Below are 26,386 nucleotides of genomic sequence, written 5' to 3'. Positions count from 1 at the left end.
GTTTTGTTACCACTCCCAAGCGTGTTTTCAGTTTATAACGCAATATGACAGATAAACATGGCGAAGAACTTTGACTTGTTCTTTAAGCTGCTTCTTATTGGTGACAGCGGAGTTGGCAAAACCTGCATAATATTCCGATTTGCTGATAATACGTTTAACCCAACATTTATTTCGACAATTGGGATTGATTTCAAGATCAGGACGTTAGAAATTGGTAAGTACTGAAGGTCTTTGCCGTTTCGTCCAAAGTTAAGAGCAAGTAAATGTCCTTTGGTGATTAAACATAGAGGCCTTTCACATCACATCACATTTGTTTTTCTTGAGACTAAAACCCTATAGTTTGTTCAGTTGCTGGGAGCATTTGCCTGTGAAGACATTTCAAGATCAAGCTGATTTGATGGAATTTTCATTTTTGCACTTGCGCGTATTGTTCATCTTGCTTCGTTAAGCGTGAAGGTTTTTTCTATTTCTTAAATTTTGTTAAACTTTGGAAAAACATAAGGCGTTTAGGGTGATATTTCTTTTGACAGCCGCGGAAAGAGAATATTTTCATTTGGTTTCCTTATTGGAAAATTATAACCGATGTTTATTCAATTCCCATGAAATATTACCTCCTTCCTAATCGCGATCGGTCTTTTCACAGTATGAACTTATTTGAAAATATCTGGTGAAATATGGCAAGATTTCGTTACAAAGAGCGCCAGAGTCGTGCCAGAAACGGTACTTATTTATAAGACACGAATATTTATTGATCTATTCTTGTCATATGACTTTTAAAAGTGTCCTTGTGCATTTCTGTACCATTGTCAGACATGCAAATTCTCATCAAGTTCGCCAATGTCGACTTCTGGTATGTCGCTTTTCGACAAACATTCGATTTATTGAGAGAATTTTTAAGTTGGCTGACTCTCTTTCCGTGAAGCGGAAACTTGTGTTTTGACTAAGATATTTTAAATTGTTCCACTGTAAATTGGAATGACGTAAATAGTTACCAGAGTGATTGGATATTTAAGCCACATTCGTTAGAGTAGCATCAAGATATTACACTAAAAACTTTTTCACAGTTGCATTCAATTCAACCATGTGTGTACTGTTGTTTGTCCATCGTAATTGATGAAGACCACAAACTTTTCATTTTCGATGTAACTTGTTCGCGACGGTGATGATGGGCACGAAGATACTCGCGAGAAAGAAACTGAAAAACTTAACCTCGTTTTGGTCAGCGGTATTCAGTATCTTTCTTCGGTATGTACTTTAAGTAGGGTTATTAAAGTGTATCATAAAGCGCATAAATTATATAAAAGAGGTATATCAGCATATATAGGTAGCTATAGCAAAGTACATACATGTATATCCATCTATGCCCATATATCTCTCTGTATACCCATGTATTCCCATGTATGTCCATGTATACACATGTATACCCATGTTTGTCCATCTGTATCCATGTACAGCCATGTATACCCATGTATACCCACATACAGGCATGTATATCCATGTATGCTCATGTATGTCCATGTATATCCCATGTATATCCATGTATAACCATGTATGTCCATGTATACCCATGTATATCCATGTATAACCATGTATTTCAATGTATACCCATGTGTATCCATGTATAACCATGTATGTCCATGTATACCCATGTATATCCATGTATAACCATGTATGTCCATGTATACCCATATATATTCATGTATACCCATGTATATCCATGTATACCCATGTATGTCCATGTATACCCATGTGTATCCATGTATAACCATGTATGTCCATGTATAACCATGTATGTCCATGTATACCCACATATATTCACGTATACCCATGTATATCCATGTATACCCATGTATGTCCATGTATACCCATGTGTATCCATGTATTTCCATGTATACCCATATATATTCATGTATACCCATGTATATCCATGTATACCCATGTATGCCCATGTATACCCATGTATGCCCATGTATAACCATGTATGTCCATGTATACCCATATATATTCATGTATACCCATGTATATCCATGTATGTCCATGTATACCCATATATATTCATGTATACCCATGTATATCCATGTATGTCCATGTATACCCATATATATTCATGTATACCCATGTATATCCATGTATAACCATGTATGTTCATGTATATCCATATATATTCATGTATACCCATGCATATCCATGTATAACCATGTATGTCCATGTATACCCATGTATATCCATGTATAACCATGTATTTCCCTGTATACCCATATATATTCATATATACCCATGTATGCCCATGTATACCCATGAATATCCATGTATAACCATGTATGTCCATGTATACCCATATATATTCATGTATACCCATGTATATCCATGTATACCCATGTATATCCATGTATAACCATGTATGTCCATGTATACCCATATATATTCATGTATACCCATGTATGTCCATGTATACCCATATATATTCATGTATACCCATGTATATCCATGTATGCCCATGTATGTCCATGTATACCCATGTATATCCATGTATAACCATGTATGTCCATGTATACCCATGTATATCCATATATAACCATGTGTTTCCATGTATACCCATATATATTCATGTATACCAATGTATGTCCATGTATACCCATGTGTATCCATGTATAACCATGTATGTCCATGTATACCCATGTATATCCATGTATAACCATGTACATCCATGTATACCCATGTATGTCCATGTATACCCATGTGTATCCATGTATAACCATGTATGTCCATGTATACCCATGTATATCCATGTATAACCATGTATCTCCATGTATACCCATATATATTCATGTATACCCATATATCTCTATGTATACCCATGTATATCCATGTATGACCTTGTATATCCATGTATACCCATGTATACTCATGTATACCCGTGTATATTCATGTATTATCATGTATATCCATGTACAGCCATTTATATCCATGTATATCCATGTACAGCCATGTATATCCATGTATATCCATGTACACCAGTGTATATCCATGTATATCTATGTAAACCCATGTATTATCGTGTATATCCATGTACAGCCATGTATATCCATGTATACCCGTGCATATCTACATACCGGCATGTATATCCATGTATGCCCATGCATATCCATGTATACCCGTGTATATTCATGTATTATCATGTATATCCATGTACAGCCATGTATATCCATGTATTTCGATGTAAAGGCATGTATCCCCATGTATACCTATGCATATCAATGCACAGCCATGTATATCCATGTATGCCTATGTATATCCATGTATACGAATGTATACCCATGTATGCCCATCTACAGCCATGTATGTCCATGTGTATCCATGTACAGCCATGTATATCCATGTACACCCGTGTATATCAATGAATATCCATATACAGACATGTATGTCTATGTATACCTATGTATACCCATGTATTATGATGGATATCCAAGTACAGCCATGTATATCCATGTATACCCATGTTCAGCCATGTATATCCATGTATATCCATGTACAGCCATGTATATCCATGAATATCCATATACAGCCATGTATGTCCATGTATACCTATGTATACCCACATATTATCGTGTATATCCATGTACAGCCATGTATATCCATGTATACCCATGCATTTCTATGTATACTCATGTATAACCATGTATGCCCATGTACAGCCATGTATATCCAAGTATATATATGTACAGCCGTGTATTTCCATGTATACGAATGTATATCCATGTATGCCCATGTACAGCCATGTATATCCATGTATATCCATGTACAGCCATGTATATCCATGTATATCCATGTACACCCGTGTATATCAATGAATATCCATATACAGCCATGTATGTCCATGTATACCTATGGATACCCATATATTATCGTGTATATCCATGTACAGCCATGTATATCCATGTATACCCGTGTATATCCACATACAGGCATGTATATCCATGTACAACCATGTATATCCATATATGCCCATGGATATCCATGTATACCCGTGTATATTCATGTATTATCATGTATATCCATGTACAGCCATGTATATCCATGTATACCCATGTCTATCCATGTACATCCATGTATAACCATGTACAGCTCTGTATATCCATGTACAGGCATTTTCATCCGTGTACATCCATGTATATCCATGTACAGCCATGTACACCCATATATGCCTATGTATATCCATGTATACCGATGTATACCCATGTATATCCTTTTCTGTTCATGTACAGTCACGTATATCCTTGTACAGCCATGTATATCTATGCATGCTTATGTATACCATGTATATTCATGTAAAGCCTTAAGCCATTTATACCCATGGATACCCATTTATATTCATACACACCCATGCGCGCTCATCCCTACGCTACGTAATTGCTAAAATTGCGTTCATAACTGCGAGGATCATAGTTTCACTTGATTTCACATCCGAAGTTCACCATATTTCATATATCATTTCATAGTCAACAACTGTTTGCATAAGAATGATGTGGTAGCCTTTGAGATCCACGAAGTCGTCATGTCGGTCGGTGGGGCAATTACAAGAATATGAGTACCGTCCATCGTATCAGCACACATTGGAAATCCCCATCTGTCTTTGTAAATGCGCATGACTTCTTTAAAATATTCTCCTTTAGGTAACGCGATAAACCGCGACTTCAGTTTGTTGACAATTGCAGCACACACTTTAACACAGGTGCAAACAAAAGGTGGAGATACACCAAACAAATTTGCAGTCGTGCGCTATTCTGCTGATGATGCTAAGTACGACAGCAGAATTAGCAATCGGAGCTTTGGAGACACGGCTCGATCAACGCATTCTCGTATCTTATTTTTGTTTGTTTCCAGATTTATTCCTTGTGCTTTGCTGCATTGAGAGAAGATTCTACTCTTGCTCATTCTCGAGCTTTTGCTGGTATATTTTGTTGTTTTTCAGACGGCGTGATAAATACATCTTATTCGATGGTTTAACATATAATACGCGCGGATATTTTGATAGTTGCAAAGCATTTTGCGAGCAGTGAGCAAAATGTCCGCGAGTATTAGCCCATCCTCCTTTTTTTTTTCGTTTAGCGTCAAATGCGTTTCCCGGGCAGTCTCGGAATCGGAGTCCCGCTACCCCAGCATCATAGCTGTGGAGCCCGGAAAACAAACAAAACGTGAACCCAAAATGAATATGGCTGAAAAGTTGGTGGATGTTGTTGCAAACTTAAGACAGCGTGGGAAAAAGGATCAACCCCTGAAACTCCTATGCAACATTAAAATGGTTTTAAAACACCGTTACCCTTTTTTTTTTTTTGAAAATTCCAAAAATTGGGGTCGGTCGGACAATGCTCAACGGAGAGAATGGTCTTATATGTTAGACCATCGAATAAGAGATTTACTATCCCACAACAAAAAAGGTGTTATTTTACGGGCGTAGTTCCTTCGGTAATGGCCATATTTTCTGTTGAATGAATGATGTCAATAAAATTTTAAGTAGTGGCAAAACTTAGTAATCCGTCTCTGCGTGTGTGGGTGGAGGTGAACATAATAAATTTCTTCTTGGAATATTTTTTTGGGCTCGCGATCTGGCTTCAACTCTTGAATCTTGAATCTTGTTGAGGAGGAGGGGGGTGGGGGTAAGCAAGGGCTTAAATGCCCACGATCTATGGTCAAAGCTGATGCCCAGTGTCGATAACCGTTTTGGTTTAAAAGCAATTATACTAAGCACCCGAAAACTTAGGTTTTTGTCATGGGGAATAAGTAAGGAACCCACACTGTCGCTTTCTTCGATTCTTTTACAATTTCTCCGATGGCGTACACCATAAGTTCATGTCTCTGACTGACTAAACTACAACCCATTGTTCTCTTATCTTATAGACATACATTGATCAAACGTAAACTGATTGGCTATTGGCTATAAAGATCTTCGGGACAAAAGATAAACAAACTTAATAATTGAAGCAGACAGATAGATACGCTCGATTTCCGGGCAGATATATCATTATCATTACATAAACATTACCTTAATCAATACCAATTATCCTGTTTCCGACATTATAAATGCTTTCGACATGGGTATACATGGATATACATGGCAAAACATGGATATACAAGGGTATACATGGACATACATGGCTCTACAGGGATATACATGGCTCTACATGGAAAAACATGGCAATAGATGGCTTTACATGGATATACATGGGTATACATGGGTATACTTGGGTATACATGGGTATACATAGATATACATGGGTATACATGGATATACATGGGTATACATGAGTATACATAGGTATACATGGATATACACGGTTATACATGGATATACATGGGTATACATAGAGATATATGGGTATACATGGATATACATGGCTGTACATGGATATACATGGCAGAACGTGGATAAAAATGGAAATACATTGCTGTACATGAATATACATGGCTATACATGGTTATACATGGATATACATGGGTATACATGGACAGACATGGGTATACATGGACATACATGGACATACATGGTTATACATGGATATACATGGGTATACATGGACATACATGGGTATACATAGATATACCACGTTATACATGGATTTACATGGGTATACATAGAGATACATGGGTATACATGAATATACATGGCTATACATGGATATACATGGATATACATGGATATGCATAGTTATACATGGATATACATGGGTATACATGGATATACATGGATATACATGGCTGAACATATGTATGCATGGAAATACATGGCTGTACATGGATATACATGGATATACATGGATATACATAGCTATACATGGTTATACATGGATATACATGGGTATACATGGACATACATGGGTATACATGGCTATACATGGACATACATGGGTATACATGGATATACAAGGTTATACATAGATTTACATGGGTACACATAGAGATACATGGGTATACATGAATATACATAGCTATACATGGTTATACATGGGTATACATGGACAGACATGGGTATACATGGACATACATGGACATACATGGTTATACATGGATATACATGGGTATACATGGACATACATGGGTATACATAGATATACCACGTTATACATGGATTTACATGGGTATACATAGAGATACATGCGTATACATGAATATACATGGCTATACATGGATATACATGGATATACATGGATATGCATGGTTATACATGGATATACATGGGTATACATGGATATACATGGATATACATGGCTGAACATATGTATACATGGAAATACATGGCTGTACATGGATATACATTGATATACATGGATATACATAGCTATACATGGTTATACATGGACATACATGGGTATACATGGCTATACATGGACATACATGGGTATACATGGATATACAAGGTTATACATAGATTTACATGGGTACACATAGAGATACATGGGTATACATGGATATACATAGCTATACATGGTTATACATGGATATATATGGGTATACATGAACATACATGGGCATACATGGATATACATGGCTGTACATGGTTATACATGGATGTAGATGGGTATACATGGACATACATGGGTATACATGGACATACATGGTTATACATGGATACACATGGGTTTACATGGACGTGCATGGGTATACATGGATATACATGGGTATACATGAACATATATGGGTATACATGGACATAAATGGTTATACATGGATATATATGGTTATACATGGACATACATGGTTATACCTGGATATACATGGGTATACATGGGCATACATGGGTATACATGAATATATATGGGTATACATGGAAATACATGGTTATACATGGATATACATGGGTATACATGGTTATACATGGATATACATGGGTATACATGGACATACATGGGCATACATGGATATACATGCATATACATGGCTATACATGGTTATACATGGATGTAGATGGGTATACATGGACATACATGGGTATACATGGACATACATGGTTATACATGGACGTACATGGGTATACATGGATATACATGGGTATATATGAACATATATGGGTATACATGGACATACATGGCTATACATGAATATACGTGGGTATACATGGACATACATTGTTATACATGGATATACATGGGTATACATGAATATATATGGGTATACATGAACATACTAGGGCATACATGGATATACATGAATATATATGGGTATACATGGATATACATGGGTATACATGAATATTTATGGGTATACATGGATATACATGGGTATACATGAATATATATGGGTATACATGAACATACATGGGCATACATGGATATACATGAATATATATGGGTATACATGAACATACATGGGCATACATGGGTATACATGAATATATATGGGTATACATGAACATACTTGGGCATACATGGATATACATGGGTATACATGAATATATATGGGTATACATGGATATACATGGGTATACATGAATATATATGGGTATACATGGATATACATGGGTATACATGAATATATATGGGTATACATGAACATACATGGGCATACATGGATATACATGGGTATACATGAGTATATATGGGTATACATGAACATACATGGGCATACATGGATATACATGGGTATACATGAATATGTATGGGTATACATGGATATACATAGGTATACATGGACATACATGGGTATACATGGATATACATGGGTATACATGAATATATATGGGTATACATGGAAATTCACTGGTATATACCTTTATATATAACAATTTAAGGCTTTAAGACATCCATGATATAATTACATACTATTATGATACACTTTAATAACACTACTTAAAGTACCAACCCTTTCTTCAATAATTCAGGTACATACCCTCTCTTACAATAACATACTCAGTTTGATATCCCTTTTTATTTCAGAGGGAAAGAAAGTAAAGCTTCAGATCTGGGACACTGCAGGACAAGAGAGGTAGGAATAAATTGTCTGAGTTCTAAAACAAATAAAAACTTTCCCATGTTTGTGTGACACTCAGTTCAAGAGGAAACTCCTTTCATTGGTTATGCAGGAGCGCATGTAGCCTACGTAGCAAGCGTTCCTCTTTCGAAAGAAGAGCTCCCAAGAGATTTTCCGCAAACTGGCCGCGCGAAAGTTGGGGCAAGAGACCGAGGGAACGCTGGCAAGGAGACCTCCTATGGGAAAACGCCCACCTTTTCTTGCCGCGCTGATTGACGTCTTATCAACAAATTAGCCAATAATCATATTTATCATATGGCCCGTACGGCTCCGAGCGCGCTTTCATATTAAAAGTATTGGGAAAACGGCCGTATGAGGGTCGTACGCATTAGCGCGAGCAAGGCCGGAACAAGTTGTACGGCCCTACTAGGAACACATACTGCTCAGCACGATGCAATTTTGGAGGATTTCGTTGCTTTTAAACATCCAAGTTATTTACAGCCAGAAAAGTAAATGCAAACAACACATGAGATAAATTTTCTGTGAAAAGTTTTGTTACTTGTTTTGTCCAAACTTCATATTCTGAGTGCTCATGAATAGTGTAAAGAGCCCATATGATAAAATGCTTATTGACTGAGTTTAGGTCGGGCCGGACCGGAAAACAATTATTTGGTCTGTACGCTATGACCTCTGGCCAAATATTAGGCTTATTTAGCAACAGAAAGGGAACGCCAGTGGCAACGGCGCGCGCAGAAAAATGCCAATGAGAATTAAGAATAGAGTAGAATGACTCTTTTCTGCTTTGTTCTGAATTCTCATTGGTATTTTTGGTGCTTGCGACGTCGCCACTGACTTTCCCGTTCTGTTGCTAACGTTCTGGCCCTCCCACTCAGTACATAAACCTTGCTAACACGTGTTGACTTCGCTCAAAACAAACCGAAGCACCGAGGAGACACCAAGCGATCAATGCAGAATTTGTCAGTGTGATTTTTAAAGTTAATCTGTAACGGCAGCTTCTCAGCTGGCTAAGACTGAAATAGTTAAACCGAGAATGAAATAGTTAAACCGAGAATTTGTTTAAACCATCGAAATAACAGCCAATTTTCAAAACCTGTGCGCAATCCGTGCGCTAGTAAAATTCGAAATTTAGGAACGTAACTCGCACAGAGTTCGATGGATAGTAAGGCCGCTAAATGCATAGCCTGTTCTAGGCTCCCAGATAGTCGGGAAAATGAAAATAACTGCTTGGGAAAAGCGAGTGGGGGCTTGGGTCGAGGCATTTTTTCTCTTTCCCTAACCACCTGGGCCCGGTTGCTCAAAAGCCGATTAACACTAATCCCAGATTAAAAATTAACCAAAGAGTTTATTTCTCGTCTCTCAAATGCTGTTCAGCGCTGATATTCGGCAAAACTTTGCATTAGAAGAAGTCGCCCTTGAAAAGCAAAAATAAGCAAAAGGAACTTCCACCAAACAGTTGAAAACGTGAAACAAAGGTTTACGCTAATCCTGGATTAAGTTAATCGGCTTTCGAACAACCGGGCCCTGGGAGCCTGGAACAGGCCACTAAATGCAAAACTCCACCAAAGCAGACCATGAAACCATTCAAGAAGTTTAGTTGCGAAGTTTAACTAGCGGCGATTTCAGTGCGACTTGCTGGCTATTTCTTGGTCCGTGCCTTGGTGCAAAGTGGTCGACGAAATGAATCGTACTATTTAAATCTTCTGGAAATTACAGGAAAACCTCCTCGCTAGTTTTATAATCCAAAGTACATTTTTGGTCAAATCGTCACGAAATCGTAGATGAAATAGCAAATAAAAATACTCAAGAAAATCTCATGACTGTGCAAAAGAACCGCTTTGTTCTCACAATAAGAGAAGATTTAACAGCAGCGTAATTGTCTTCATCTTGTCGCAATTCATGATATAGGACTCAAGCTTACATTGGGCAAGGTAAGCAGAGAATTTGACGAATACAATACAGTTTATTTCCTTGATCCTCAAACAGTTATGGATTTTGATAGTTCGCAGGTATTTTAGTAATTCATCCTGCGTAAATATAAAGTATCTTTTACAGGCAAACGAAAAGCTTACTTCAGTCCAGTCCAAACTTTTCGACGACAATAAGCGCTGCCAAAGTTTTGTTAAATCACGAATCGTTTGCTTTTAGTGAATTATGGAAACACTTATCCATAGCGGCCTCAGCTGACGCGTAAATGATGTTGAATTTTCCTTGGTGAATCAATCGTCCAAGCAGTCCAGATTTTCATTTATATCACAAGCCGTCATTACCATAGAATTTACTTCAACCACTTCATCGCGTATGATGAGAAATCACGATGATACTCGAGAAGCCTGCCAGTGTTCTTCGTTTTCTTTTATTTCGAACTCCGCAGATCATGACAAACGTCTGAAAACTTAAGCTTTTCCCAATCCTGATGGCAAAACGGCCATTACATCTATACAGTTAAAAAGATGGCGCATTGACAGTTCCTTGTTCCCTTTTCAATGTAAAACCGAGACCCGATTCGCTCAGCTTCAACACAAGATTCAAAACCTTTCCAATCTTCCGCCATTGTCTTTGTCACGCTAAAACTATTAACAAGTAATATTTTGCTCAAAAATTTGTTACCTATCAATCATTATGACTGTGCCACAACAATCAGAAGTCCCCGTCCGTGGGCGAACGGGCTTTTCAAAAATAGGGAGTCTTCTTGCAAGCGTTCCCTCAGTCTCTAGCCCCAACTTTCGCGCGGCCAGTATGCACATCGTTACTATCAAGAGATAACAATAACAATACATAAACAAGATAAAAGATTGAGCATTCATCCCGCTTCAGTTTTTTTTCATAACTGTATTTTTCCTTTGAATGTTAAAGCCTGGTTTTCATATGATTTATAACGGTCCGTGACCCGATCGGAAGCTTTCTGCGCCGGTCTTCTCGCAGACGATCGTAAACATCGCAGGAAAATAATGCCATTTAAATCTGAAGCAATCTCAGACAAGCGTACCACTAATCCTCTGCAAAGCGAGGAGAAAAAACCAAGCACTTACCTTACTTGTACACGATATGACACTTGTTTTAAGGCGAACAATAGTGTGTCGCCGATAAGCCAGAGATCAACTCAGACACACGTTTCCATTAATAATTGTCTTAGTCGGAAGCGTCGTAATGGTCGGGAACGTAGATCTACAATCCAGGTCAGATGACTTTGGGACACTTGTCAAATGTGGGCGAAAAGATGAGAATTTACTGTACATGCTTTCGTCGTCATATGAGCAACGTGTGTTCTTCTTTCGCTGCCTTTAGAAGGCTTAAGCCTGGTTTCCACATGATCTGCAACGGCCTGCGATCGGTCTGCGACACGATCGCCGATTGGTCTGCGCCACGTCGCAGACATATGGAATCATCTGTCCCCGGCGTCTGCGGCGATCTGCGGCACCCGGTCTGGATAATCGGGAAAGTTGAATCTAGTTCTACTTTCCCGACCATTACGACGCTCCGACTAAGACAATTGTAATGGAAACGTGTGTCTGAGATGATCTGCGTCCTATTCGGCGACACACTTTTGTTCGCCTTGAACACGTCCAATCAGACTTGAAGTAAGTGCGCTCCTTTTTCTCCTCGCCTCGCAGAGGATTAGTGGTACGCTTGTTTGTGGTCGCTTCAGATTTAAATGGAAACATTTGCCTCCTGTGTTAATGATCGTGTGCGATAAGACCGACGCAGACAGCTTCCGATGGTCGCAGACCGTTGCAGATCATATGGTGTGCACCCCAAGAACCCTCCCCCTAGATCCGCCATTGCGTTATAAACAAATATGGCGTCGAGATCGATGCATGTGTTTCTTTGTCAAACTGTATGTAAAAAGTAACCTTTAATCTTATGGCCGCACTAATTCGCGTACTCCAAACTGTAAATGGCAGGTCCGACGTTTGCGGTTTGCGGTTTGCGGTTTTATAGGAAACCCAGAATCTAATCAAATTTAACCGGGCATGTATACGAAGCCGGCGTTTAATCAAGAAAACACACGATGTGTTCAATACGTAGATTTTTCTTTTATGAAAAAGTAAGGGCAGTTTTGTATGACGACAGCCGTTTTCACTCGAAAAGGAGGAGGAGAGACCATTGTTTTTTTTTTCTCATTGCAAACCTATAGTTTTGAATTGTTCCAGTTGTCGTTGTATCGTCGTCTTGTTAGGCTTCCTTTTGGTTTTCTTAACACCCTGGGGGAGCAGGGATTGCACAGCCGTGACAGCACTCCCCTCCCACCAATGTGGACCGGCTTTGATTCCCAGACTCGGCTTCATATGTTGGTTGAGTTTGTTGGTTCTCTTCTCTGAACCCAGAGGTTTTCTCCGGGTACTCCGGTTTCCCCTCTCCTCGAAAACCAATATTTGACTTGATTTGCGTTAATTGTTAATTTTATTTAACAGTGTCCCCAATTAGTTATCCAACGGTAGAAGAGTAGACACTTAAATAAAGTTCCTTTCTTTTCCTCTTTTCGACATCAGATTCCACACTATCACTACAGCTTACTTGACAGTGTCCCCAATTAGTTATCCAACGGTAGAAGAGTAGACACTTAAATAAAGTTCCTTTCTTTTCCTCTTTTCGACATCAGATTCCACACTATCACTACAGCTTACTACCGGGGTGCCCTTGGCATCATGTTAGTGTATGACGTCACCAACGAGAGCACTTTCCAGAATATCTCGAAGTGGATGAGGAGGATTGAGGATCACGCTAATGAAGACGTAGATAGGATATTAGTTGCGAACAAATGCGATCTAGAGAGTGGAAGGCAAATCACACGCGAGAGAGGAGAAATGTTGGCTAATAATTACGGCGTTCAGCACGTCGAAACAAGCGCACTTTCAAGTGAAAATGTCGATCGAGCTTTTATTCTCCTTACGCAGCAAATTTTAAACAGAGTCTGCCCGCCTGTTCAAGAGGAAGCGGTCAAGAATGGGAAGGGAAAGAGGAAACGAGTTAAACTCAAGAGATCTGGCTCTCCACACAAACCGTGCTGTTCTTGGTAAAATTGCAGGAGTGTTAAAAATAGTAAGCACTTCCAGACATTCCAACCCTCCCGATTTGATCGGGAGTAGGCTTTTGTACATTATGCTTTTACTTTGCCGCTAAAATGCTCCATTTTAATGCTCCTTCTTCCCCACTAAAATACTTGATCTCCTCCCGAAAAGTTACAAAAATGCCCAGTTAATGCTCATTATACATAAGCTGATAAGGCTATCTGTGAAATTTGAATGTTTTTAATTTCAACATAAACACAAATGAACGCTCATCTTCACAAAAACGTATATGTACGACACAAATGTAATATGATATTTGATATTTAAGTGACGGAAATTTGGTCGTGTTGTATTGCAACGTAGGTGATGTTTCAATGCAATCTTCTAAGGATTGTTGTCGGTTTTGTCTAAAAGTCTCATTTTCTCTGAAAAAAAAAATGTGGGGGGGGGGGGGGGGGGGGGAAGGCCACTAAAATGCTTCCCTGAAATGCTCGAAAAAGTTGGTGCCAGCATAATGTACAAAAGCCTAATCGGGAGTCTCCTGATTTGATGTGTTGCCTCCCCCTCTCCCGGTTTATCATGAAATTCTGAAAACAAGGAAAAAAATTGCTCATGTTAAGTTTTTTTTTTTGCGATCTGAGTGTAAAACGTCTTAGCCTTGTCTCGCCCAGTCTCTCCATTGAACACCCGTGTTGTGCAGCCTCATAAGGCTAGCAGTCCTACTCCATTTAGCAGCTCCAAAAATGGCGGACAAGCATTTGTAAGAATAAAGACCTTATAGAATATAGAATACCACAAAAATGATGTCAAAATGCAGGAAATGCCTCTTGAGAGAAACTATTTGCAAAATTTCCTGGGGGGAGGGGAATACCCCCGGACGTCCCTGCAGGCTCGCGCCTTCGGCGCTTAAAAACAGGGGCACCCAACGAGAATATAGTTCAAAACCACTTAGACATAGACTTGTGAAACGTATGTTAGTATTTAAAAAGTAGATATAGGCATACTTTTATCCTCTAAAAATTTTTCATCTGTTCGGATTTCCTAGCTGAAAGTCTAGTGATCCGAAAATTATAGGGATTAAAACTTACCTTTTCGAAAATTTCAGCCAGAGAAACGGCTCCCGAAAATTCTAGGTGACCTTTTTAGGGTAAAAATCCGATAAAAATGGGCAATTATACCATCTTTAGGATGTTCGAAAATGCTAGGACAGGCAGGCCAGCAAGAAATTTTACAACAAACGTTCCGAAAATTCTAGATCTCAAATCGTCTTCCGAACAGATATTTTTCGAAAATTGACGTTGGGTGCCCCTGTAAAAATACCCCCTCTTTCCTTCAAAAGGGGTTGGAATGTCTGCACTTCACAGTAAAATCAGCTTCCTCGCGGAGGGTTTTGTTACACGGAGTCTGTTTCTTTACCCTGGGTTCTTCTTTTCTCTGGCCCTTCAACACAACTTGTCCTTGTGCGAAAAGTTGCAAGCGGATATTTCTTACTAACTCGTGTCACACCAGTTTCTGCCTCTTAAGTTCAATTATTTTTAATACATGAGACAAATATAATAGACCAGTTTGTGCACAAGATAATTATATAGACATATTGGTGCTCCGCACAGTTCACTTTGCAACGTAATTGACTTTTGCCACATAAAGTGAAGGAAAGTTTATTCTGCATTCTTACTTTAATTTGCGGAAAATAAATTTTATCAGTTAGCTACCATAACAGGTCCGTTGACTTGTTTTAAACCGGATGTATACCTGCCAACCCCCAGAGTACAAAAATCTGGAGACATCTAAAAATCTTTGCATTGTAAGGATGTTATTTTCGACAATATCTGAATACTCTCCGAAAAACGCCCGAACCCCTTCCGAATGTTCCCGACGTTTCTCGGTTAGAACAGCAATTGCTATTGTTCCCATAACCGCGCCAACTTTCTACCACGTATTGTGCAATTTGATTGGCTGATTTGTGACCAATTACGGTGTTAGGCCATTTCCGAGTTCCTGTCTGCCTCCTCTTCAAAGCGAGTCTATGTGCGACGTTTTTCTTATGAAAATTAGGTTTCATTCATATGTAAAGTAGAACTAATTACCATCACAAAAACTTCGCACTTAGACTCGCTTTGAAGAGGAGACAGACATGAACTCGGAAATGGCCTATTTGATTGCTCTGTTTTACGTTTTCCGAACCAGAACAGCTCAAATGAGGGCACTAGAATCCACTTCTTGTTCTATTTTCCTTTTTGACATCTCGAAGATCACGAAATTAATGAAAAAATTTGTTGAAAAAGGCCACGGTAGGTATTTCTCGAAAGATTTGGAGCTCTAACCGGGAGACAGGGAGATTTGATGAAAAACTTGGAGACTCCTGGGAAAACCGGGAGAGTTGGCAGGTATGTCAGGATGGTTTAGCCTACATTAATTGAATTAAAGAGCATCATCATTTACCTGTTGTACAAATGTAGATACAATCGTACTCAAAGGTAAGAGTCTGTTTTGTTCAACCGAAAATGTAAACTTTCCCGCAATTGTTGCCTCCCAATTCTTGTTACCAGCGACTACCATAAATACAGTCGGCGAGGATCTAGGAGGGGCTCGCTGCAGGCTGCAGGCTACATCGGTGCAAATCTGCAAAAGACTGGAACTAAGCGAAGCGCTTGCGCTTTGTTTTTGCACCTATCAATGTTTAGCCCCAGGGAGAGGGGGTCGGGTATAGGGTGGGGATTTGACATTTTTAAATCCCCACCCTTGGGACAAAATAATTGGTCAAAATGTCCGCCAGCGGCAAGTGAAGGTGGTAAAATGTTCTTTGTACGCCTGGGGACGCCTTGGGGGACGCCACATATGATCAAAATCCCTACCCTGAGGACAGACCTCACGATCAAACTCCCGTGGTTAGCCCAACCCCTCCCTGGGGCTTAACATTGATAGGTGCATTTCAATATGGCGGACGAGCCCGAAGACAAGACTTTTCTTCAGGACGTTCTTGCGGTGGAAGGCGAGAAAAACAAGAATGTGTTGTTGTCTTACGTGAATTTTCTTGGCGGTGCAGCCAGCAAAGTCAAGCATATAGCTGATGTTGATGTTTGGCCAGATGTACATCGTGTAAATCGACTTGTAGAAGTATGGACCGTCGTTGGGTATTCCGTTGGCGTGTTTACCGTTGCAGGGTCTTTTTTCTTTGCAGTAAAGGCATCGAGAGAGTTGTCTCAATGGAGAACGTTGTGGAAATTTAGGAGAAATACTCTTCTTAAAAAAGGAGGATAAATAACTATCCCAGACTTTCATGGAAACGTAAATAGTGCAAGCACGTGCTTGGGACAGGGTTAAGATCATGCGTGTTGACTCCTTCCATCACTTTAAACGTTGATAAAAGATAACCTTTGAGGTTTACAATTTAGCTCCTTATAAAGTTATTAAACGTCGCCTATCGGTTTATGTCATGCAAAAGCCCTGAAATGACATTTAAGTCATCATGAATAGCATCAAATTCGGACATTGGGACGATTGACACTGACACTTCTGTGTGATCTTGCACATCTGTACCCAAAGGTCACACAGCTGTATCGAATATCAGTTTCACAGAAAATGTTGGTGAAAGAGAGGATCGTGCAATCATGAAAGATTAAAGCTACTACCTACACAACTGTTTCATGGAACAAATATCATGGCTGACTGACATCAGTCTCTATAAACTTAGAGAGCTGATCTGTGCACAAATTGATGAAAGACATAATGGGAGAATAGAAAATGGTTTGAACCCAGGAGTTACATACCTGGATGGAATTTGATCGTCTGGGTCAAAGTAGTCCTGATGAGAAAGGATTAAGTTTTCCCACCCAGGTCAGAGTTTTTCTCTGTCCTTGTGTAGGTCCATTTCCATTAGTAGGGCAAACGCTCACATGGTTCATATGCCATAGAAACTTAGCACTTCACATTACACTCTAATCAGTTAAGTCTAGTCCTGAAAAGGACTGTCGGCAGTGGCTGACGTTTTGAAAACCTGAGCTGAAGTCACCTTTAGAGTCAAGGGACAGTTGGAAATTCAAACAAATGAAGTGATGCTCTGGTCTGTGTTGTGATTGGTAGTTGGAAGAGTAATGTGATTGGTTTCTAATCAGTCAGCTGAGAATAAATTACTGAATATTGAAAGTGCATTGCATAATGAACTATGAAATTTGAATGCAATATACTGGATGATCTGAGTCTGAGCAATGATGCTTTGAAAAATTCAAAATTTTATAAACAATATGAGATCATTAGCACTTTTGCCACTCAAGAATTTATCAGTTTTTGATGGCAAATAACTGGCTAGTTGTCAAAACTAAAGGGCTTAAAACTGAAGATTAACTAAGTTTAAAGTAAATCTGTAAATACAGTAAACACCCGCGTATAAGAACCTAGTGATTTAAGAACCTACAGGCTGAAATTGGGCATTTTAGTACCCAAATATATGAGAACCTATTTAGGCTGGCAAAGAACAATAGGTTCTTATACAAAAAAAACACTCTTATTTTGTAGCTAAAAATACTGGATTTTAATTGATAGCAATTGTGAAATTTCTGAGAAACACGATGAAAATTATTTGTTTAATTGAAAATCTTATAAATACAGAGTATAGAATACTGTATAAAATTATACTGGTGTAGCCTTGGGACTTGAATCTGTAGAGTGCCCTGACTTTTGCTCCTGTGAAATACACATTACTGCTTGTCTTTTTCAGTCCAACTGTAACAGTGATACCCAAAGAAAATGTTTGTTCTTTCTGTGCTTCAATCATTTAGGAATTTCGATCCTGACATTCCCTAACTTATGGTAGCCTATGATACTGAATTTATTATTGTTTAAAAAATAAGGCTTGGCATTTTTGCTGTTTAAAATACAAATGTTCAACCATTATGACACAGTTCTCTGAATGGTATCACTATGACAACTCCTACAAATAAGAACCTACTAAGAACCTAATCAGCCTGAGTTCGGAAAAACTACCCCAAAATATAAGAACCCATTCAGCCTGAACCCAAAAATTCTAGGTTCTTATATGCGGGTGTTTACTGTATAGTAGCACGAGGTCATCTACCTTCTGAGAGAAAACTCATATGTAATAACTTACTGTGATTTTCATAATTTTACAGAATTCAAGTTAAAGCACCGACGACCAAACTGTTTTAGCTTCCATCAATTAAACTTCCGACACCAGCCATTAATGACGACATCAAATGATGCATGATATAACCCACCAATTAGCATCTTTGGTTCCCAAGGTGCATTCGTACATTCAAACTTGACACCAATGGAAAGTGATGGGAATTTGTATGAATCTTTTTACTGAAGAATTTCTAAAAACATATCATAATGGTGTTTGAACAGTGAACTAAACAAAAACTCCATATCACTTTCTGGAGGCGGAGTCGATGTTCCTGGCTACTGTATGTTCGAAAATTTGATTGATGGAAGCTAAAACGCAGTTTGGGGCTTAGCGCTCGAAGGCCAGATTCCCCAAAATTATGAACACCACTGTAACTAAACATGTAAACAATGACATCAGCAAAGATTCTATAATTGTGATTGATGGATTTCCATGATCAGCTATTGCCTCGGACATGATTGCAAGTTGTAAAAAAAAAGTACCGGCAAGATTTACTTTAGTGTAGATAATTCTTGTAAATTCTCAGGAGTTTCTTTTCAGTTCCAAAATATTTTTCCTTTTACATTTTATTGCAGTTGATCTCACTCTGGAATTATGCTTAATGTGATGAACAATCCTTTGCTTCACTTTGTTAGATTCACTTACTGTCAGTAATGTAATTGCCTTGAAATGTCAGCAAATCAACAAAATCTCTTCACATTTTCTATGTATGCAATTGTCAGGAGAGCAGATTTAAACATTAGGCACAACATATATATCCACAGATGCATTGTACATTATAGGGCTTTGTAAAAGAGACCCATTTCCTACCTCTTCATATAGATGAAGGAGCAGTGAAACTAAAGATTGGGTGCAAATTGTCTCACTGAATAGACATACAAACTACTTTGGAGAAACAAAGGAAAGTTGGTAAAAGTAGGTAAGAACTTTATTAACATGATTTCATAGATAAAACTTCTAAATAAACAAATAAAAAATTATTAAGAGGGTTTTGCAGGCAGGACAACAAAATTTTATTTAGGGGATTGGGAACTAGGAAAGCCACACTAGCTATTGAGGTGCAATTAATTTTTCCCTTTCGATGTAGTTGTTGAAGCGATAAGTAAGTGTTTGCGACCATTTCAAAAAATGACCTACCGACACATTACCGACAGGTCACCAACAAGTTACCAACAAACTTTCATCTGCAACATAACAAAAACTGTTGACCGACAGTATCTTTTGGGAACTGTTCTTCACTTTTACCTGAAAGTGGAGTTCAGGTAAGTACCGGTAATCTTTACTTTAAAAGTGTTTGTAATTTTATCCCCTAGAAGTGCTCATAACTAAGTACTTGCAATGGTCACGTAAGTATTCTCCATTTGAGGGGAACCTGCTGTTTACAGCAGATGTCTTTGCAAATGCAAGCACACCTCATTCTTCCTGCTTTCAGTGGAAACTTAATTTAAATACCGGTATTAAATGAATAGCAGTGGACAGGACCATACTGTATTACCCTGTGGCAGAGGCACATCATTTTTGATAACCAAGATACAGAGAGGACCTTTATTCAGACACACCATTTTCATAATGTGGGTAAAATTACGCTCTTTCATTGAGCTGTGCAATGTAATACATGTTACAAATATTACAAATAATTATATTACATGTACATGTAAACCTACTGATCATAAAATGAAAGAGTATAGTAGAGTCAGGGCTCGACACTGACAGTAGCCACCTAGCCACAGGCTAGTGAAATTTCAGTTTTGCCTAGTAGATTTTGAGCTTCCACTAGCCATTGGGGCTAGTAAATATTGTGAAGCTGTGGAATTCTGGACGAAAACAAAAAGGCATGGATAAGGCAAAAGGAGAGAATTGCTGGTTTTCAGTCCCGTGATCAACAGCCATGTTTTTCAACGAAAACAAAAGGAAACGTTTGCATAATAATAGAGTTAAATTCCCGGAGGATTTGGTCAGGGCACCAACCCTAACTAACCCTAACCCTAACCCTTTTCTTTGTTTAGGGGCACCAACATGGCGGTCGTGACGTCATGTGAAAACTGAGAATAGAAACTAACAACAACTGTTAGCGGATTCTATGGAATTTACTGCCTTACAAAATGATCAGTTGAAAAAAAAAAAGGCTGAAAAGGAAACCAACGCGGATTACAGTTTTCCCACGCCACATTAAGAACGGTTAATCACTTGTGAAATCATGTGGAACTTCTCGGCTGCTGTTCAATCTCGACCCCAGAGCTCTTCCCTTGGGTCAACCAGAGGCTCTGGTGACGAAAATGGGCTGCTGTTTCAAATTAAAAAAGAAAGAAAGAAAGAAAGAAAAAAAGGGATAATATGGAGCGACTTATCTCATTTATTAGGAATGGTGAATCTCACACAAAAAGAGAGAAAACTTGCTCGCGAACACTGTGGCTGCCGAATATTAATTGACTCCGAAAACCATTCAAGAGGCCCTGACAGGGTAAATTCCGACAAGCGACATGGCCCAAAAAGTAGCGACAGCACATAAAATGGAATTCCTTTCCCAGCAAAATTCCGACAGTGACCCCACCCCCCCCCCCCCACCCCTGTCAGGGCCTCATTCAAGCATAAAACGCACGGATTGCTGTTTGAACCTATTAAAAAGTCTGTCCTTTCGAATTTCCTTTATACCTAATTTAAGATATTTTCCCGCATTCCGCTGCTTTTGTGCTTCATGCGTAGAATGGCGCTTTCAGGTTAAAATTTCAATCGCAAATAGCTGTAAGCAAAGGAACAGCCTTTCCACAGACTTTCCAAACGAGCAGTTTAATTTTACGTGCGGTTTATTTCTTAATTTACTTTGTTCCACGTTTTCCATTCTCCAGTGCATTTGTGAGTTGCATAGTTTTGGCTACCGTTCTGTGAGAATTGGCCTCAAGGCCACGAAATCTTTGCCTTCGTGAGAAAAATACGGGAAGGTGTACACTCCAGCATATTTACGCCACTGTAGCGAGGATGGATATGACAATATTTACTAAAAGCGCAAGTTGTGTTTGCAAATTTATGTATAATTTTTTTTGTGATAGTTTTTACAAATGAATGAAACTGCGGATGACGAGACTGGCTAGTACAAATTTGCCACTAGGCTAGTGAGCTAAAAAGTTAGTCTCGAGCCCTGAGTAGTGCCATTAGTATGTGATAGTAGAAATCTATCTGCTAGTGAAAATGCACTTTTAAGACACATTTCTACCCCTCTTCTTCAAAACGAGTCTGGGTGAACTTTGCCTTAAACAGATGCTTAGGTACCCTGAAATGGTCAACTTTTTGCAACGAATTTCTGAGACTAACATTTCTCAGAGTATCAACTGTTTTCAATAATAATTTCTACAGCATAATGTGGTGGTTAGAACATCACTGACAAGCCTTCATACACTTTCTGTTGCTTTGTGCTGACTGCAAGAACTAAGGATGCTTCTATAATCTATTCCAGATTTTAAAATGTTACTGGGTGGACTTGTTGTGGTTTGTCATAGCACAGCGCAAAGAATTCACCCTTAATTCTAGTCTCCGTGTCAGTCTCCATTAAAATAAATCAACAATAGCCTCCATTTGGCCCAAAAATATGTTTAGTTATTTGTCCTCGGATGTTATCCATTCCAAGAAGCAAACAGTTTTCCGAGAGCAAAGCGTACGAAAAACTGTAAACTTTGAGGAACAGATGCCGTCCCAGGACAAATTTCTGAGCGTATTTTGAAAGTCAGATGGGGGTTATTGTGTTCATTATCCTTCAAATATTTTACTGGAGCTTACCAAAAATTATACGAAAGGTTAATGAGCAGCTTGCTGTAAAAAATATTTACAGCCTATGAAGCTCAAGTTTTTGGTGTTTTCTGGTACTGCCTCATCGACCAAAAAATTTTATTTCTTCTTCAGTCACAAAAGTGAACCATTCCTCTGTTGTGAAATTAATTTTAATTGCAAACGTTTTGGGAAATTTACAGTAGTTGGGGGAATATTTGTTCATGTGATGTGTTTAGACCAATTGCATGTAGTGAAAATATTTCATGGATTATAATAATAAACAGTATTTGAGTGGGAACATTTACAGTGACTCCAGTGAGGTTGAAAGCAGAGGTCAGCAGTTGAAGTGGCATCCACTTAAACAAGTGCTTTGGACCCAGGTGTTACTACCAGATGTGGCATTTGGAAGGTGGATTCATCTTGCTACTGAGTGGACACTTGAATGCACTTGCAAATGCATCGAAGTTGGACAGTGAACCCAAAACTCTATGAAATTAAATGAAAATTGTAGATTATAGTAGTAAGGCAAATGCAACAAATTAAACAGTATTATCTACTGAGAATTTTTTCCAAACCACATGAAACGTGCCTTGGAAGCAGGAACTGTTATAAAACGAAAAGTAATAGTCTCAGTTCTTCTATGATGAAGGCCACATTTCTTCTATGTTATGAACCATGAAAGTCAACAGTTACCTGAATTTATTGGGTGAGTGCGGATCATCGTCAAGTCTGACTATAGCGTTTTCTTTTCGTATATTAGCACACCAGCTCTGCAGTTGACAGTAACAAATTATTAATTTTTCATCATTACAATTAGCATCTACATCTGAGTCGGTTCACTTTGAGCCTAAATGCAAGTTTGGCTGCCAAAGTTTGATGGCAATAATGTATTATGTATTATAGAATTCATATATAATTATTATTTTTTAAACTGCTTGGTCATGATCCTGTGAGTATAACCAACAGATTAGGATATAACCCAAACTTCTAAACATGCAGGGTTTTCAATAAAAGCAGGCAGCCAGCGAAATTCTCCAGCTATTGCATGTGAACTTGCTGCCTACTTTTCTTTGGGAATTACCCCAAACCTTACGAATAACATGAGAAACATTCGAACAGAACACAAGCCTTGGATCGGGAAAGTTTTTTTCATGAAAAACAAAAGAGATGCCTGAATTCTGAGAATTTTTGGTGGCGATGTCTGTTTCCCTGTCCATGTCAAAGTAGACACGTTTTTGAGGCAGGGGTCCAGCAGTCCAGTGATTGGTGTAAGCTGCATGATTTGCTAACTACATTTGAATCGTGACAAGAAAACACCCACAAAAGGTCTTTTCGGTCATGACAGATGAAGTACATTGCACGCAGCTGTAGAGAATGCAAAGGAGCCTTAAAGGGGGCTACATGTATGTCACGCTTTTTTAACGTCTTTTCAAAACCCAAAGTATGTCTTGCCATCAATTAATTTTCCAAAATTTGGAGTATTTATGTACTCTCTCTGGATAAAAAAGTGAAAATTTAATGATATTAGTGTTGTGTTCAAATACACTGATTTGTGCTCCAGAAGCAGGAAATGCAAAATTCTCCCAGGGGGAGGATGTCCCCGCACCCCTTACATGCTAGTTAGTACCTTAAGCCCTTGGGAAGTGTGCTTTCGGAGCGCATTGTTCATTCTCCGCCTACTCCTCAGATTTTTAGACAGGTGCCATAAGCATCATTTTACCTCTCAAACAGTCAGCATCTTTAATCTTTTAGAACAGCATGATAAATTCGCTTTCAAAAGAGCTATTAATAATCATATGCTAGGTGCGATCATTCCCAATAAAAAAGAATTAGTATATAATTTGCGTAGGAAAAGGTGTCACCTTCCTCAGATAAAAAATGAGAGATACAAGAAAACTTTTGTACATATACTTATTTTTGAATATAATTTAGTATAGTATTTTTTCTATCTTATATTACTATTGCATTTTATCGTGTATTTTTAACACCTCTTCACTGTAACTTAGGATATGTATTATTATCCTTTGATTGAATAAAGACTATTATTATTATCATCATCATTATTATTATTATTATTATTATTATTATTAAAATTCTTATTGAAAACCCTGAAACATGTTGGTTTAGGGTTGGTCCTATCTGTGTTTTTTTTACTTCAACATGGCAGTGACCACCACAAAAACCTTTGGTCACTGTGCACGTAAAATGAATTATCATACCCAATTTTGTTATTTTTCCCCTTTATTTTAGTTTGGATTTATTGATTTCTTGCTACTTCTATACTATATATGTATATTTTCTTGTGAATAGCATGAAATAAACTTTGACTTCACTTCATCATAAAATAATTTTTTTACTTACATGAGACAAACTTCTGTCTGTAGCAGAACCACAGGGGCTTGTTAAAAAGGTGTTAAGATCTGACTCATCCAATTACAAGAAGCTCTTCCTGTTAGTTACTTAGTTTTTTAGGTAATACAGACATCTCCCACCACGACAGTGTTCCCGTAATGAAATGGTTGATTCATTTACAATTTCTCTTCATGCTCACATACCTGTGCAAAGGCCGTAAAGAAAATTTGATCAGCTGTCATGTTCAGCAAAGGAAGCAGTGGTTCCGTGCCCTGTTTTCTTTCCCATTCTTTGTAAGCCTGAGAGAGAAAAAGTGGTTAGGCAACGCCAGATAGCACTATGATGATGGTGCACATAACATCATGAGGTCATCTATGCAGTGAGTAGTGCTGTTCGCCATTAAATTTTTATAAAATGAGCAGAACTTCTAGGAATCAGAGCTCTAAACCCTGAATTCAAAGCTTACAAGTGACTCAGCAATTAATTCACATTGCTGAATCAAAATTACAGTCAAAAGAGCTTAGTGAACAAACCAGAAGTAACGTTTTCCACACGTTGGTAAAATCAACGAGCAAAACCAAAAGTAGAAAGATGACATCGTCCAGCGTTGGGGTATTAATAGGCCATTTCTGAGTTCATGTCTGCCTCCTCTTTAAAAGTGAGTCTTAAAGGCAGACATGGAAACCGCTGTGAGTCTCACTTTGCAAGGTCTTCGCGATAGGTTTGGTGTGCTGCTAGGTATCGAGAGCCAAGTAGGCAAAAGCCCGAGTTACGACTCAACGAAAGTGGTTAGTGACATGCTCGTTTTCAACGTTGACAGCTGGCCAAAGCGCCCTGGTGACCTGCTCGATTTTGGCAGTGAGGAAATCAGGCGCTTGACACGAAGGTTTTAGCCCATTTTAGAAAGAGCAGGATGCAAGATCTCTTCTATTCAAGATCAGTGGATCTCCCTAAAAATCATGGTCAATGGGCAGTTCCGCAAGCTTGATTATGGTAGGCTTTGGGAGACGCTACTGACCAAAGTGCCCTACAAGGACGATTTCAAAGATGTTCTACATCTAGTGGAGCTAGTTCTGGTTCTCCCTATTTCTGCCGCACAATGCGAGCGTGCTGTTTCAGCTCAGAATCGAATTAA

General features: G+C 38.6%; 2 protein-coding genes across 3 annotated transcripts in view; one reads left to right on the top strand and one right to left on the bottom strand.

Annotated features, from left to right (window-relative positions):
• The first annotated feature begins 22 nt into the window (after positions 1 to 22).
• On the top strand, positions 23 to 14,146 carry LOC137998064 (ras-related protein Rab-10-like). Its single transcript, XM_068844463.1, has 3 exons — positions 23 to 214; positions 8,931 to 8,979; positions 13,586 to 14,146. The coding sequence occupies exons 1-3, from the start codon at positions 58 to 60 to the stop codon at positions 14,001 to 14,003; spliced, it is 624 nt and encodes a 207-aa protein (XP_068700564.1). The 5' UTR covers positions 23 to 57; the 3' UTR covers positions 14,004 to 14,146.
• Positions 14,147 to 22,151: 8,005 nt separating this feature from the next.
• The window catches only part of LOC137998063 (endothelin-converting enzyme homolog), a 26,895-nt gene continuing 22,660 nt past the window's right edge, over positions 22,152 to 26,386 (bottom strand). The window contains exons 14-16 of one of the 2 annotated variants that reach the window (XM_068844461.1): positions 25,455 to 25,550; positions 23,593 to 23,669; positions 22,152 to 23,385 (exon numbers count right to left, since the gene is read on the bottom strand). In XM_068844461.1, coding sequence (XP_068700562.1) covers positions 23,286 to 23,385; positions 23,593 to 23,669; positions 25,455 to 25,550 — 273 coding nt within the window. In that variant the 3' untranslated portion in view covers positions 22,152 to 23,285. The remainder of the gene's footprint in view (positions 23,386 to 23,592; positions 23,670 to 25,454; positions 25,551 to 26,386) is intronic. The other variant, XM_068844462.1, reaches the window with a different exon arrangement.

The sequence above is a fragment of the Montipora foliosa genome, chromosome 3 (assembly GCF_036669935.1).
Source record: "Montipora foliosa isolate CH-2021 chromosome 3, ASM3666993v2, whole genome shotgun sequence".
NCBI lineage: Eukaryota > Metazoa > Cnidaria > Anthozoa > Scleractinia > Acroporidae > Montipora > Montipora foliosa.
Note: the sequence above shows the minus strand (reverse complement) of the source record. Positions and strands in the feature narration are given on the sequence as shown.

Excerpts from the sequence above, each read along its gene's own strand:
- LOC137998064 (XM_068844463.1), top strand. The coding sequence starts at position 58 with ATGGCGAAGAACTTTGACTTGTTCTTTAAGCTGCTTCTTATTGGTGAC. Across the intron at positions 215-8,930 it reads GATCAGGACGTTAGAAATTG|AGGGAAAGAAAGTAAAGCTT; the intron begins GTAAGTACTGAA and ends TTTTTATTTCAG. Across the intron at positions 8,980-13,585 it reads GACACTGCAGGACAAGAGAG|ATTCCACACTATCACTACAG; the intron begins GTAGGAATAAAT and ends TTTCGACATCAG.